Source organism: Phoxinus phoxinus (assembly GCF_949152265.1).
Source record: "Phoxinus phoxinus genome assembly, chromosome: 15".
NCBI classification, from domain to species: Eukaryota; Metazoa; Chordata; class Actinopteri; order Cypriniformes; family Leuciscidae; genus Phoxinus; species Phoxinus phoxinus.
This window is the reverse complement of record NC_136890.1, coordinates 32751993-32768491: the sequence shown is the minus strand read 5'-3', so window position 1 is coordinate 32768491 and position 16499 is coordinate 32751993. Positions and strand designations below refer to the sequence as shown.

At 38.7% G+C, this 16499-nt stretch overlaps 1 protein-coding gene across 1 annotated transcript in view; it reads left to right on the top strand.

Annotated features, from left to right (window-relative positions):
* crb2b (crumbs cell polarity complex component 2b) overlaps nucleotides 1–16499 on the top strand; it is a 41240-nt gene that overhangs the window by 1823 nt on the left and 22918 nt on the right. The window contains exons 2-4 of the mRNA XM_079636544.1: nucleotides 10051–10746; nucleotides 12242–12437; nucleotides 13323–13462. Coding sequence (XP_079492670.1) covers nucleotides 10051–10746; nucleotides 12242–12437; nucleotides 13323–13462 — 1032 coding nt within the window. The remainder of the gene's footprint in view (nucleotides 1–10050; nucleotides 10747–12241; nucleotides 12438–13322; nucleotides 13463–16499) is intronic.

Sequence of the window (16499 nt, the reverse complement as noted above, 5' to 3'; positions counted from 1 at the left end):
GTTGCTAAGTGATTTATGTTGTTGATTGCTAGGGCATTGCTTGGTGGTTTATAGAGTGTTGTTGGTGGTTGCTAGGCCGTCATTAGGCTATTTCTAGGGTGTTGTGGGTGGTTGCTAGGTCATTGCTGTGCTGTTTCTAGGATGTTGTGGATGATTGCTCTGCGTTGTTAGGCTTTTTCTAGGGTGTTTCTTTTGTGGGAGATTGCTAGGGTGTTGCTTTGTGGTTGCTAGGGCATTGCTTGGTGGTTTATAGGGTGTTGTTGGGCATTGCTAAGCTGTTTCTAGAGTGTTGTTGGTGGTTGCTAGGGCGTTGCTAGGCTGGTCCTAGGGTGTTGTGGGTGATTGCTAGGGTGTTGCTTGGTGGTTGCTAGGTCATTGCTAGACTGTTTCTAGGGTGTTGTGGGTGTTTGGTTGCTTGGGTGTTGCTAAGTAATTTATGTTGTTGATTGCTAGGGCATTGCTTGGTGGTTTATAGAGTGTTGTTGGTGGTTGCTTGGGCGTCATTAGGCTGTTTCTAGGGTGTTGTGGGTGGTTGCTAGGCCATTGCTGTGCTGTTTCTAGGATGTTGTGGATGATTGCTCTGCGTTGTTAGGCTTTTTCTAGAGTGTTGAACTTGTGAGTGATTGCTAGGGTGTTGCTTTGTGGTTGCTAGGGCATTGCTTGGTGGTTTATAGGGTGTTGTTGGGCATTGCTAAGCTGTTTCTAGAGTGTTGTTGGTAGTTGCTAGGGCATTGCTAGGCTGTTGCTAGGGTGTTGCTTGGTGGTTGCTAGGACATTGCTCGGCTGTTTCTAGGATGTTGGGGGTGGTTGCTAGGGCGTTGCTAGGTGGTTTATTGGGTGTTGGAGGTGGTTGCTAGGGTGTTGGTGCTGTTTTTAGGGTGTTGTTGGTGGATATGGCTCAGGTTGCTCCTTTAATGTGCATCTGTGGGATTCTTCTCCTGTTTTCTGGTCCAGCAGGTGAAAATGGTGCATCTGATCACTTAGATGCACAATCTCCTCAACAACACACATGCTTTGAGGAATCATTCAGGTCTGGATGATTCACACTCCGTTAGGTTGAGCAATAGTAAACTTGATGCTTGCAACTAATGAGCTGTTTTTCATCATTAGCTCATGAATGAAACGGTAGCGTGTCATCATGCCGTTCGGATGAGTGTGTGTGTGTCTCACATTGTTCTGGTGGGAGTTTCAGTGCAAGTGATTTCGGGAGCTCCACCCTAATGAAGCCATGACCTATTTCTGCACTTGCGGGAAGCCTGAATTCTGGGTACTTTTGGGCAGATTGAAAGCGCAGGGCAAGATGTGCCACATAGTTGACCATCGCCATGGAGACCCCGCTGGAGAGCGCCGCCACTTCACTCTTTGTGTTCAAGTGGAATAGCAGCTCTCAGTGGTTTTGACTGAATGTATTTAAGCTCTGATGAAGCCGTGACCGTGACTGGATGGACTTAGTTTGTGTTTGAAAACAACATGTAAAATTCTTTCTCTAGGTAGTTATTATTGTTTTCCAAGGATTTAGTTACATTAAACCCATGATCTCCGGAAAACTGTTTGTGTTTTCCAGTATAGAGGGATGCTTTCTGGAATTGCATCAGAACAGCACAGAGACACTTGCTTAACTCAGAGTGATGAAGTGAGACTCAAAACACATAATTTAGAGTTAAATATATATTTATTAAAACAAATTTAAAAGTTTTTTTCTCTTTTGCTCTTTTAAAAAAAATCTAAAATCTATATAATATATATTTCATTTAATTTAAAATATGGGTTTACCAAAAATAATGGATCAATTTAATGCATCCTTCCTCAATAAAAATATTAATTTTATTAATTTCTTCATTAATTGAATAAATAAAAAAACATGTCATGATGACTCCTTTTGAACGGGTGTGTGTGTGTGTATGTGTGAGAGAAAGAGTGTGAGGGAGTGTGTGTGTGTGTGTGTGTGTGTGTGTGTGAGAGAGAGAGAGTGTGAGGGAGTGTGTGTGTGTGTGAGAGAGAGAGTGTAAAGGAGTGTGTGAGAGTGTGTGTGTGTGTATGTGTGTGTGTATGTGTGTGTGAGAGGGAGAGAGTGTGAGAGTGTGTGTGTGTGTGAGTGTGAGTGTGTGAGTGTGTGTGTGTGTGTGTGGGGGTCCTCCCTGCTGTCGGTGTAAGTCAGTACCAGGCTCAGGATTCCTCCGTCTCTCAGGAGGTTCATCTGTCGGACACACAGATGTCAGAGGGCAAGAACACACACGTCCTCCTTCACACACGTTCAAGCGTCTTCAGAGCAGCACAGACACTAATGTGTGCTGTGTCGTGTTTCTCGAGTCAGAATGAGTGTTTTATAGAGTTACACACTTAAACATGATCAAATATGTCATTTTCTTCTAGAAAAACATGTAAAAAATACTTTGAAATAATATTAACAGTTGGATAGTTCATTCTGCTTACCCTGCACTGTATTCATACTGTATACTATATATGTCTATATCTCTGCACAAATAAACTGTATTATCGCACAACTCTATATGCATACGTAACTCAAACAAATCAAAACTACATAGAAATTCTCAACTAGCTGATTTTTTATTATTTTGTAGTAATAACTAACTATATTAACATTTATCTGTTGGATATATAACTAAGTACGTACAACTTTATCAGAATACACACTCAAGTAAAGCAATATATATAGCAAATCTCAACAGCGTAATTGATTGTACATAGCAAAATGTATATATTATATTATAACTATATTATCGCCCAGCTTCAGTGAAGATATTATTAACATCATGATTTTCTGTAAAGCTGCTTTAAAAGTATATTACATAAATTTTATTACATAAAAATAACTTGAATGTGTTTTGAAGATTCTTAATAGACACATATTTGATTCTCATTTGTTCAGGAGTTGGTAATAACGGCAGTTAGAAATATGCAATATATGTTTGACTGGTTATGACAAAGAAAACATGACAGAAATATGAAATGCCTTTAAGCAAGAGACTGTACCTGTGTGTTCATTACGGCCGCTTTAGAGTTTCATCACAACTGGATTTGGGGAAACTTCAGCTCAAGGTTGTTAGTGTGAGGTATCTGTGTGTGGATTGTAGTTTTCTGGTCATTTACTCTTTTCTAATGGCTCTTTATTTCTCTGCTGTAGAGTTTAAATGCTGGAAAACATTGCAGATGATCACAGACAAGAACTCAGTTACCGTAAAAAATCTCTGTGTTTCTCTCTCGCTTTCCAGTACAAATATCAAATTAGGCCTATTCTTAAACGAAGATGCATTTACTTGAGAAGCAAAATGACTGAATATATTAAGTCTTGTTTACCAATTTTTTTTAAATCAAATTAAAGTGTTTTTGCTTACTCCGCTTCACGTCGTGCCTAACAACGCCCTACAGCCGTGACTTATTCACGATACAGCACAGCCTCTCGTACCTTATTACACACACACACACACACACACACACACACACACACACACACACACACACACACACACACACACACACACACACACACACACACACACACACACACACACACACACACACACACACACACACACATACTGTATATACACACACATTTACAAACTTTGTATGTCAGATGCGATTAACCGACTTAGCAAAAAAGCTATTGCTGTTTAGTATTTTTGTCTTGTCTTCCATTAAAAATAGCCAAAAAAATCTTAAATCAAGATAAATTCACTTGAGAAGCAAAATTACTGAAAAAAAAATCAAAATCAAGTGAGTTTGTACTTAAAACAAGAACAGTTTGGGGAAACAATGTTATTTTTCAAACCGTACAAACATATGTCATTGTTTTAAGCATAAACTTTAAAACCCTTTAAGTGTCACCCCCCTTTTTTTGAATATACATGAAAATGCACTTTCCGAACTTAAATGTTTGTAACTCCAGAATGCTTTGGAATATTGATAAAAAAATATTGATGAAAAAAAATAAAAAATTAAATTATTCATATTTTATATAAAATATATATTTTCAAAACCCTGGTGACTCTAAAACTGCACAAAAATCAAAGCCAAAAATCTGAACAAATTGTGTTTTAAATTTTAGGTTGATATCTCAAAAAATGAGCTTTCAGTGAGATTTAGTTTGGGCGCAGTACCACACTTCTCCACTAGTTGACATTAGGGCGCCTGTATTTCCATATATGTTTTTTCTTTATTTCTAAAACATTTTCAGACCTTTTTTTCTAAAATAATTAAACAAATGCTATCTTTTGAACTCTTGGCATGAAAACAAACTGAGGTTTCTACCATTTTTTTCATGATTTTTCATGTTCATCACTATTTCAAAATAAAGGACTGAACACCTTAGGAGTATGAAAATATTATTGTAGCAAATTGATAAATTACAGCTCCTCTGTAATATATTTTGAAAATCAGTCACCAAATATGAAAACTAGAGATAGTAAGCTTTCAAATGATATATAGTTTGTCAATATTAGTTTAGGTTTAGTATAGGATATTACTGTTTTAAATATGTAATGAATTTGGGCCCACCGGTGGGCCGGTGACACTTAAGGACCCCCTTCAGCCGTGACTTATTCACTATGCAGCACTTGTCTCGAGTACCTTATTGCTTTTATAAAACGGTTACCACACAATACAACTATTAAAGCCGAAAAATATGTATCTATGCAACTTTCATGAAGTAAAATCACTAAAAGCCTTCCTTCTGCTGGAAAAAATAGTCCCTGACCGTAAACAGCAACAGAAGTTACATACATTATTTGGCCATTAGATGGAGACAAAGACTGTGTTTATGAGTGAGTCAGTCAGTAGAGAAGACTTTTACATTGAAAGGACTCAAACTTGTGATCACGGAGAAGAAGACACAACTGACAGATGATATGGGCACGAGAAACCCCTTAAACTGTTAAAAGAACAAGATACCGCAGCGGATATTCAAACGGATTTTTTATTATTATGAATATATAGGACTGACCTGAAGAAAAATGCTATATCTACTGTAAATGCAGGTACACTCGCTTACTCGATCTCTCACAATACTCTACTATAGCTTCAATGAACAATATCGATGAGATCAAACATGCGTTTACGTTGCTAAGAGTGGTTGCTAGGGGTGTTGTGTAGGGCATAGACATGAATAAAGGCTAGATGGCTCAAGGCGGAGTCAACTGTGTCGTCAACTTGGCGGCCATCTTAGGTCAGGAGACTGCGCTGCTGCTCCCTGCTGCTGTGGACGGAAGGTGAGTGACAAATGCTCGTAACTTGCTGAATTCTTGACGGATTTACAAACGGTTTGGTTTATTACAAACCTTATTAACGTGGCTATGATTTGTGCTGATGCCGATGTTTAAATTGTAGCTTCACGTTTTGAGAAACGCTTAACATTGCAGCGTAGCTGTGTGTTTCATGGCATCCCTGACGTTTATGACACACCGAGCCGTTTGAAAATCGGTTGAAAATTGAGCAAAATATAGTTATTTCAGCACTACATGTTATAACTGAACGAGCGGTGCTGTCCTAAGATGGCCGCCGTGTGACGTCGTCGGGTCCCATTGGCTCTCAGCGCCGGTAAGCCATCTAGCCTTTATACATGTCTATGGTGTAGGAATACAGAACCGTTGGGTGAAGCAGTCATAGCCGTTTTTATCGTGAATAAAACACAGCTATTGACCAATCAGAATCAAGGATTGGAACTAAACGTTTTATATAAACTTATTATATTTATTTATTTATAAACTTTTATGTCATATGCGATTGATCACAATTTCTCCAGTTTATCATGTAAAAGGTTGAGTTAGCTGATTAGACACACTGGCTTGTAGAGAAGCCCATAATACTGAATGGTATGTGTTTATTAAAGGGTCTATAGTGGTTTTTCTCGGGACGGGGTCTGAGACGGTCTTCTGTCCTGAGGCTTCATACCACACGTCTCTGTGAGGGGCTTTGAAGACTCTTCACTGAGATGTTTTTCTCTTGACTTTATTGTAAAGTGAAGCTTCTGAAGCCCGTCGTAAGCTCTGCCTGCCCCGTCTAGACTGCAGATCTACACTTTTATTTCAACAACAACAACAACAACAACAACATCTATTCTTTTTATTGACGATCAGTGTTCAAGTCTCTCTCTCTCTCTCTCTCTCTCTCTCTCTCTCTCTCTCTCTCTCTCTCTCTCTCTCTCTCTCTCTCTCTCTCTCTCTCTCTCTCTCTCTCTCTCTCTCTCTCTCTCTCTCTCTCTCTCTCTCTCTCTCAGAGATGATCCTGGATTAGAGGAGACTGTAGGTCATTCACAGTCACTAGACCTCTTGACACAGTTTCTCTCTCCGCTCTTGTCTACTGAAAGTGTGAAGGCTTACGTTTAAAGATGGATGTTTAAAGACAGTATTTTTGCCTTGTTTTCCTACAAAAAACATCCAAACATCCGTAAACAAAATACAATTCATTGAGAAGCAAAATTTTATAGAATTTGAATACTTCTTTTTAAAGTTTAGTAAAAAAAAATATTCAAAAAGTTGAATGTTACACTCTAAAAAAATGCTGGGTTGTTTTAACCCAATTTTGGGTCAAATATGGACAAACCCAGCCATTGGGTAACATTTTTAAATTGCATTTTTGATCTAACGTTTGGGTTTGTCCATATTTGACCCAAAATTGGGTTAAAACAACTCTTTTTTTAGTTCTAGTTTTATTTTTTAACAGGGTATTTTTATTGACTAATGTTATCAAAGATTAATAAATACTCTGTAACACATGTATTGCTAGCTAATGCAATAACCAACATTAACTAATTTAGACTATTCCATAAATCTAAAATTGACTGATTCTCAAAATAACAAAAACAAATAGTGGGATATAAAAGTGGTTTATGCTTATTATTAGAACTGGTTTAGTTTAGCTTGGACCAGCATAACTTCACTGGTTCAGTTTTTCTGAGGTAACCTGTTGCTGGTTAAGCTAGGTAAGTAGCTTAGCAAGGTAGATTAAATATATATCAGTCATAAAAGTATGACATTTGCAGTGATTTCTCCGATGTAGTCACCGGTATCCAGCAGGGAACAGTTACTGAGGGTTTGCAGGCGTCGTGAATGATTGACAGGTGTATTTAGCATCTCGTGTGTGAGGACGGATTAGTGTCGGTGAGTGGTGGTCGGTCAAGCTGACACAATCCATTGACGGAGCATCTGGTGGAGGTTAAGTCAGTGTGTGTGTGTGTGTGTGTGTGTGAGTGTGTGAGTGTAAGACGGTTACCCATCTGCCGGTGGAGGTGCTAGAGGACCAAAACCCCTTTATCCCACTGCAATCCCAGTCTAAATCTGCACCCGATGTGTGTGTGTTCAGCTCTGCTATCATACAACACACTTGTCCTGAATGTTATAATTTCTTTTATTTTAACCAGGATAATCACATTGAGATATTACTGTCTCTTCTTCCAGAGAGACCTGACGGCAGCACATGAAGTTTCACACGAGAGAATCACAAAATGACAAAACCACAATTTACACATTCAAGAACTAAACATACATGTGAAACTGGAAAAATCTGAATATGGTGCAAAAGTTCATTTATTTCAGTAATTCAACTTAAAATATGAAACTAATATATTATATAGACTCATTACATGCAAAGTGAGATATTTCACACCTTTATTTGTTATAATTTTGATGATTATGACTTATGAAAACCCCAAATTCAAAATTAGAATATTGTGAAAAGGTTTTCATAAGCTGTAAGCCATAATCATCAAAATTATAACAAATAAAGGCTTGAAATATCTCACTTTGCATGTAATGAGTCTATATAATATATTAGTTTCACCTTTTAAGTTGAATTACTGAAATAAATGAATAGTAGCAAATCAAGAAAAACAATTACAAGTGTTTACAACATTGTGCAGGAGACGTTTATAAGTGCTCAGGGTTGGAAGTTCATCTATAGATTAAGTGCATTTTGCATTTCATTTCAAGCACACGGAGCATAAAAAGAAAAAGCACTGTTACCAGATTCTGCAAAACCCTTGCCGAATATGAGAACCAGACCTAGTGCCAGAACTATTTGTGTAATATATGAAAAGATTTGATATACAGTATAAGAGGGTAATTTAAAGCTTTTGCAAGCTTTCTCCTTTGATGTAAAGATAACTCTGCACCAGAAACGAAGTCCGTGATACACACAATCTAATCTGTTTGTACTGTTTTTTTTTTTTTTTACTCTAAACTGTTTTAATTATTCTTATTTCTTTTGATTATTATAATTTCTTCTATGTAAAGCACTTTGAATTACCATTGTGTATGAAATGTGCTATATAAATAAACTTTCCTTGCCTAATCTTCTGTAGAGATGTAGATGAATGCATATATAAAGATCACCATAATCAATCATAGATAAAAATGCACTCTCTATAATGTCGTTTTAAAGGCTCTTGCCGAGTCGTCTGAGATCTCGGTGACACTCGCGCTGGAATAAGAGTTGAGCTTGATGAGGCTCGTCGACACGCGTGTGAAGTTTCTTTAAGAGGCTTTGAGTGTGTCAGATCTCTGTCGGGGGAATCTCCTGAATGTCCTCATGTACTCTCTCTGTGACGCAGAAGCCGTGTGGAGAGAGTTAAATCTCCAGCCGGCGACACCAAACATGTTGTTCTATCCATCCATCTATCCATCCATCCATCTATCCACCATCTATCTATCCATCATCTATCCATCCATCTATCTATCCATCTATCTATCCATCCATCTATCTATCCATCTATCCATCCATCCATCTATCCATCATCTATCCATCCATCCATCTATCCATCCATCATCTATCCATCCATCATCTATCTATCTATCATCCATCTATCCATCCATCTATCCATCCATCCATCCATCTATCCATCATCTATCCATCCATCCATCTATCCATCCATCATCTATCCATCCATCATCTATCTATCTATCATCCATCTATCCATCCATCTATCCATCCATCCATCATCTATCCATCTATCCATCCATCCATCCATCCATCCATCCAGTCATCCATCCATCCAGTCATCCAGTCATCCATCCAGTCATCTATCCATCCATCCATCCATCCAGTCATCCATCCATCCATCCATCCATCTATCCATCCATCATCTATCCATCTATCATCTATCCATCCATCATCTATCCATCCATCCATCCATCCATCCATCTATCCATCCATCATCTATCCATCCATCCATCCATCCATCCATCATCTATCCATCCATCTATCCATCCATCATCTATCCATCTATCCATCTATCATCTATCCATCCATCCATCCATCCATCCATCCAGTCATCCATCCATCCAGTCATCCATCCATCCAGTCATCTATCCATCTATCATCTATCCATCCATCCATCCATCCATCCATCCATCCATCCATCCATCCATCCATCCATCCATCCATCCATCTATCCATCCATCATCTATCCATCTATCATCTATCCATCCATCCATCCATCCATCCATCCATCTATCCATCATCTATCCATCTATCATCTATCCATCCATCCATCCATCCAGTCATCCATCCATCCAGTCATCCATCCATCCAGTCATCCATCCATCCAGTCATCTATCCATCCATCCATCCATCCATCCATCCATCCATCCATCCATCCATCCATCCATCCATCCATCCATCCATCCATCCATCCATCCATCCATCCATCCATCCATCCATCCATCTTAGATCAACATGCACAGTCTATCTTGTCTTTTTTAACTTGTTTAACTTATTTGACTTTAAATTAATTTTATTTGCATTACATTCAAATTGTGATTCTGCGTCCAGTTTACAAACTAAATTCAAATTTGGATAATCGATTCAGAATTAAATTGGGACTTTCTAACTTCAGTTTTGATTAGTCCACAATCCTGGAATTCTGGAATGTGAAGAATGACATGAAAACTCCTCACACACTTGACCTTTAACCTCGGCTTGCTCTAGGGTCACAGTCCCTGCAGTGTGTGTGTGTGTGTGTGTGTGTGCATGCAAGTCAACTTTGCATAGAAACATCTTTCTAATTGTAAATCTAATGTTGGTGTGTACCCGCAGGTGTGTTCTGCACGGTCACGTCTGAAGTGTGTGTGTCCTCTCCATGCCAGAACAACGGCACCTGTGTACCGACTCTGACCGGCTACGAGTGTGTGTGCCCTCGCTCTCCGCCTCTATACACAGGTGTAAACTGTGAGGTTTTCTACGACCCGTGTGCAGACGCAGGCTGTGTGTCCGAGTGCATCAGCGCTTTAGGAACGGAGAACTACACCTGTGTGTGTCCCGACGGGTTCGACGGACTCAACTGCACCCTGAACATCGATGAGTGTGAGAGCGGGCCGTGTGCGGGCGTCAAGAGCTTCTGTGTGGATGAGGATAACGGATATTCGTGTCACTGTCCCGTCGGATACAGCGGGGACGACTGCAGGACGAAGGTACGGGACTGTGGCGATGACCCGTGCCACAACAACGCCACCTGTGTGTGGGCGCCGGACGGGTACGAGTGCCAGTGTCCCGCGGGCTTCTGGGGTCACGACTGTGAAGAAGACGAGGATGAGTGTGTGTCGCAGCCCTGCAGGAACGGAGCCATCTGTCAGGACGGTCCTGGTGTGTATCGCTGCTTCTGTGTACCTGGTTTTCAAGGTTACCACTGTGACATTGACATCAACGAGTGCGCATCCCAACCCTGTGAGAACAACGGGACGTGCGTCAACGGGAAGGACCGCTACATCTGCGAATGTCTTATTGGGTTTACAGGTAAGACTGTCAAACATACAGTACTGTGTCTAAGTCTCAGCGTCTCGGTTAACTTTAGACCCGATATAGTCCGGCTATGAGTTACTCACTTCTAGACAAAATAACCTTGAATTTGGTTACATGTCGTTTATGCCAAAATAAAACTTGATATTCCATCATGTGAGCAAAGTAGTCAAGTCAAGTCATCTTCATTTATATAGCGCTTTTAACAATGTAGATTGTTTCAAAGCTACTTTACAGAGATAAACGTATTATAATTTATGGTAACAGATTGTTTTGGCTTTATAGCAGTAAGTAAACATGGATTACAAGGTGTTTGGTCTTCACTCATTTAATTTCTTTACCTAATTGATGAGTAGTGTAATCTTGGGCTATGGTTTAGACGTCTATTCAATTTTCACAGACAGCCCAAATTTTGCCTAGTTTTAGACGTCTGGACTGTGGCGTCTCGGCTATTAGACGTCTTTTAAATGCAAAATTGCTTGCAGTGCTAATCTACTTTAAAATACACTTCCAGTCAAAACATTTTTATTTTTTGCAACAAAACACACATTTACAATCATGAAGATCATAAACAAAACATTCGATTACAAAATAAGATGGTTACAATACATGAGATTCTGGAATAAACTAAAGTGTATTATATTATCTTATAAGCATTACACCATAAGAGTCTGCTCATTCTTTATGAATATTTTAAAATATTTTAAAATATATTCATAAAGTCGTGAATATGTATGAGTTATACATTATTGACCCAAAAATCTTGAACAAATCTTGACAGTGTCTTTGGACATCCCGACTTTACTGCTAACAGTTGTTTATTTATTTACAATTATTTTAAAATATTTTTATATTTGAGTTTCTTTGGACATTCTTTCAGCCGAATGCACTGCAAATATTAATTTATTAATTTATAATAATTATTTTATAATATTCTCATATTTTAATTTCTTTTGGACTTTCTCTCAGCCAACTTGGATGCAAATATTTAGTTATTTATAATGATTATTTTGTATAATATTCATATATTTGACTTTACTTAGACATTCTCTCAGCCGACTTCACTGCAAATAAAATGTATTTATTTATTTATAATAATTATGTAAAAAATCTTATATTTGATTTTCTTTGGATATTCTCTCTAGCAATTTTTTAATAAATTTATTATTTAACTGGTTTATTTATTTATAGATGTTTATAAGAGTAGATGTATAAAGAATTCTATTTATAGACAATTTACATTTGTCTACAAAAACAATTTCAGACATTTAAGCAGTTTTTTGAACGGCAAAAATATATTAAATAAAGATCATGAAAAAATGAGTCAAGCTGGTCCAAATTTGACTGGTACTAGTGTATACCATGGTACTGAATGATTATTATTTTCATACGAAGATACAATGTCCTAAAACAATGTTTAAAAACAGTTAATGTTATATTGGAAATACAGTTCACTGCGTAGTCTGCATGTGTGTGTGTTACTGTCCTGCAGGAGTGAACTGTGAGGTTGACATTGATGAATGTGACGAGGATCCCTGTCAGAACGGCGCCACCTGTCATGATCACGTGGGTCTGTACACCTGTGCGTGTGTGTCGGGGTACGAGGGCATTAACTGTGAGCTGAACATCGACGAGTGTGACAGTTCACCCTGCCAACATGGAGGGACGTGTGTGGATATGGTGAACGGGTGAGTGTATTTGATTAATCTGAGGGTTGTCATCTGATTGGTTGAGTTCTACGGGAACAATGAATATGCAAATTAGTTCCCGCCTCCAATCAATCACGCCTCCACTCGATCAGTGACGACCTGATCCACTCGCTTGACTGATGAATTTGCACATGGTTTGTCTTTAAAGTCCCCCAGTGGTGAAAATTCAGCTTTTAATATTGTTTATATGTCTATGTGGTGTTTTTAATCTGCTTTAAGACAAACCATGTGTAAATTCATAAGTGGACAGCATTGCTGAGTATTTTCTGCTTAAAACTGCAGTGAACCAAAGACAGTCTCAAACACACGGTTTGAAATCGCTGGTGTTTCTGACGTCACACACTACCTTGCAACCAATCAGATCAACGTGTGATCGTCAACCAGTGGATCTCTGAGCTGAGTGAGTGGAGGCGGGGCTTATTTGCATATGCATAGAACCATGTATACTAAATGAGGCAAGGGTGTCAAGTTACATTCAAGCCATTTAAGGCAAGCCACATTTTTTTTTTTAAATAGCTATATCATTTTGGGTTGAGATGAGTTTTAAGAGATAAAGTGATTGACTACAGGGGGACTTTTCGCAAAACAAGGAAAGTTTTCAAATAAAAATAAATGCAGTTTGCTTAAATACTGTTGTCGTTTTCCATATATATTCTGAAGTATTTAAGGCGGAAATATTAAAGCATTAAAGCAGTTTTTAGCTACATGGAATGAGTTTAAAAGCTTTTGTACATCATTAAACTGTAAATACTAAAACACTATGTGAACAGAAATTATGTTTATGTCCTTTAAAACAGTTCAAACCATGCAGGGCTCATGTGTAAAATGATTTCTTCACACATCCGACTGTGCTTTGCATTACAGCTATGAGTGTGACTGCAGTGGCACTGGGTTTATGGGCTCTTTCTGTGAAGAAGACATCCCCGAGTGTGTGTCTGACCCCTGTCTGCATGCTGCCACCTGCCAGGAAGGAGTTAACCAGTATTCATGCCTCTGCTGGCCAGGTAACCAGTCTATAATTCACCCTATTCATCATAACTTTATTGTGTTTATTCATGCATTCAATCGCCCATTTTATTGCTGATCAATTCCAGCATTATAGTGTGATGAAATCAGTGATGATCTCCTACACCACACTGCCACCTAGAGAAACATGTAAGCAATTGCAAAGAACACACATAAGATCTAAATGGACATTAGTATTGAATAAATAGGCCTACTATTTGTGGTCTTCTGCTGCTGTAGCTCTTCTGCTTCAAGGTTTGGTGTGTTGTGTGTTCAGAGACGCTCTTCTGCTTCCAGGTTTGGTGTGTTGTGTGTTCAGAGATGCTCTTCTGCTTCAAGGTTTGGTGTGTTGTGTGTTCAGAGATGCTCTTCTGCTTCCAGGTTTGGTGTGTTGTGTGTTCAGAGATGCTCTTCTGCTTCCAGGTTTGGTGTGTTGTGTGTTCAGAGATGCTCTTCTGCTTCAAGGTTTGGTGTGTTGTGTGTTCAGAGATGCTCTTCTGCTTCGAAGTTTGGTGTGTTGTGTGTTCAGAGATGCTCTTCTGCTTCAAGGTTTGGTGTGTTGTGTGTTCAGAGAAGCTCTTCTGCTTCCAGGTTTGGTGTGTTGTGTGTTCAGAGAAGCTCTTCTGCTTCCAGGTTTGGTGTGTTGTGTGTTCAGAGATGCTCTTCTGCTTCAAGGTTTGGTGTGTTGTGTGTTCAGAGAAGCTCTTCTGCTTCCAGGTTTGGTGTGTTGTGTGTTCAGAGATGCTCTTCTGCTTCCAGGTTTGGTGTGTTGTGTGTTCAGAGATGCTCTTCTGCTTCAAGGTTTGGTGTGTTGTGTGTTCAGAGAAGCTCTTCTGCTTCCAGGTTTGGTGTGTTGTGTGTTCAGAGATGCTCTTCTGCTTCAAGGTTTGGTGTGTTGTGTGTTCAGAGAAGCTCTTCTGCTTCAAGGTTTGGTGTGTTGTGTGTTCAGAGATGCTCTTCTGCTTCAAGGTTTGGTGTGTTGTGTGTTCAGAGATGCTCTTCTGCTTCAAGGTTTGGTGTGTTGTGTGTTCAGAGATGCTCTTCTGCTTCCAGGTTTGGTGTGTTGTGTGTTCAGAGATGCTCTCCTGCTTCCAGGTTTGGTGTGTTGTGTGTTCAGAGAAGCTCTTCTGCTTCCAGGTTTGGTGTGTTGTGTGTTCAGAGATGCTCTTCTGCTTCCAGGTTTGGTGTGTTGTGTGTTCAGAGATGCTCTTCTGCTTCCAGGTTTGGTGTGTTGTGTGTTCAGAGATGCTCTTCTGCTTCAAGGTTTGGTGTGTTGTGTGTTCAGAGATGCTCTTCTGCTTCCAGGTTTGGTGTGTTGTGTGTTCAGAGATACTCTTCTGCTTCAAGGTTTGGTGTGTTGTGTGTTCAGAGATGCTCTTCTGCTTCAAGGTTTGGTGTGTTGTGTGTTCAGAGATGCTCTTCTGCTTCCAGGTTTGGTGTGTTGTGTGTTCAGAGATGCTCTTCTGCTTCAAGGTTTGGTGTGTTGTGTGTTCAGAGATGCTCTTCTGCTTCAAGGTTTGGTGTGTTGTGTTCAGAGATGCTCTTCTGCTTCCAGGTTTGGTGTGTTGTGTGTTCAGAGATGCTCTTCTGCTTCAAGGTTTGGTGTGTTGTGTGTTCAGAGATGCTCTTCTGCTTCCAGGTTTGGTGTGTTGTGTTCAGAGATGCTCTTCTGCTTCCAGGTTTGGTGTGTTGTGTGTTCAGAGATGCTCTTCTGCTTCAAGGTTTGGTGTGTTGTGTGTTCAGAGATGCTCTTCTGCTTCAAGGTTTGGTGTGTTGTGTGTTTATAATCCACTGGTTGACGATCACACGTTGATCTGATTGGTTACAAGGTAGTGTGTGACGTCAGAAACACCAGCGATTTCAAACCGTGTTTTTTTGGTGTTTTTTTTTTCTTTGGTTCAGTTTATAAAGTTTGGTGTGTTGTGTCTTCATGCCTCAATGCATTGAGTTGCTGCCATACGATTGGCTGATTAGATATTTGTGTTAAACAGATAAGTCACATTTTATTATTTTATTTTACATTATATATTATATTATTTTACATTTTATAAAAAAAATGATCTAAAATACTGGTTTAAAAACATTATAAATTCTATAAACTCTTATTTCCTCACTCCACAACAAATCCTTTGCATTTAATAGTATTCAGGAAAGCAATATAGCAATAAAGCAATGCAAGTATAAAACAAACAAATTATAGTGGATTCAGACTATAAAAACTGTGACTTATATTCCATAAAAATAGGGTAAAGTGTTTTGTGTCAGTGTACACATGTGAAGTCCATCTGTTCAAGTCATAATCTTCTCCACGGGTCTTCTAACCTCACCCAACTTTTTAATCTTTCTTTAAACTTATTAACAGTTACACTTCCCCTCGCCGCTGAAGCAGAAGCACGCGTATGCGTTTATTAATGCTGCTTAATAGGGCTTAGAGGTTAAAGATCTGGGTTGATCCGTGAACTGTCACCGTTGCTCTTAACCTCTGGCTGATCGAGTGTGAGAGTCGCTTGGGAGAAAAGCATCTGCTAAATCACGACTAGCTTTACTGTAAACAAATTAGATATGATGCACCAGTGTTATTTTAGGATCATTGAGATACTATTATTGTTTTAATTCATATTTTGAATCAGTTTTTATATTTTATATTTAATGTACAGTTAAAGTTTTGTAACTTTGTTGTGTGTGTGTGTGTGTGTGTTTATTTCAAGTAATGACATTATTTTTTTTTTTTTTATGGTTTTAGTTTCAGTTTTAAATCAGTATAAAATCCCAGAGCTGCAAAAACCGTATGAACCCATAAAGTATTTTTTTGACTGTATTTATACTGCATTGCATTAGATATTTGTTTTTATATATTTTCTATTCATTAACTTCCCTTATATGATAACAATAATAATAATAATAATACTTTTTTGCTCATAATTGTCTTCTAATCAGCTGGTGATTTTTAGTGGAAGTATGAAATCAGGCTATTTTCCTTAATTAAAAACATTTCTGTGAAATAAAGCTGAAATAAAATAAAATAGGCCTATCAAT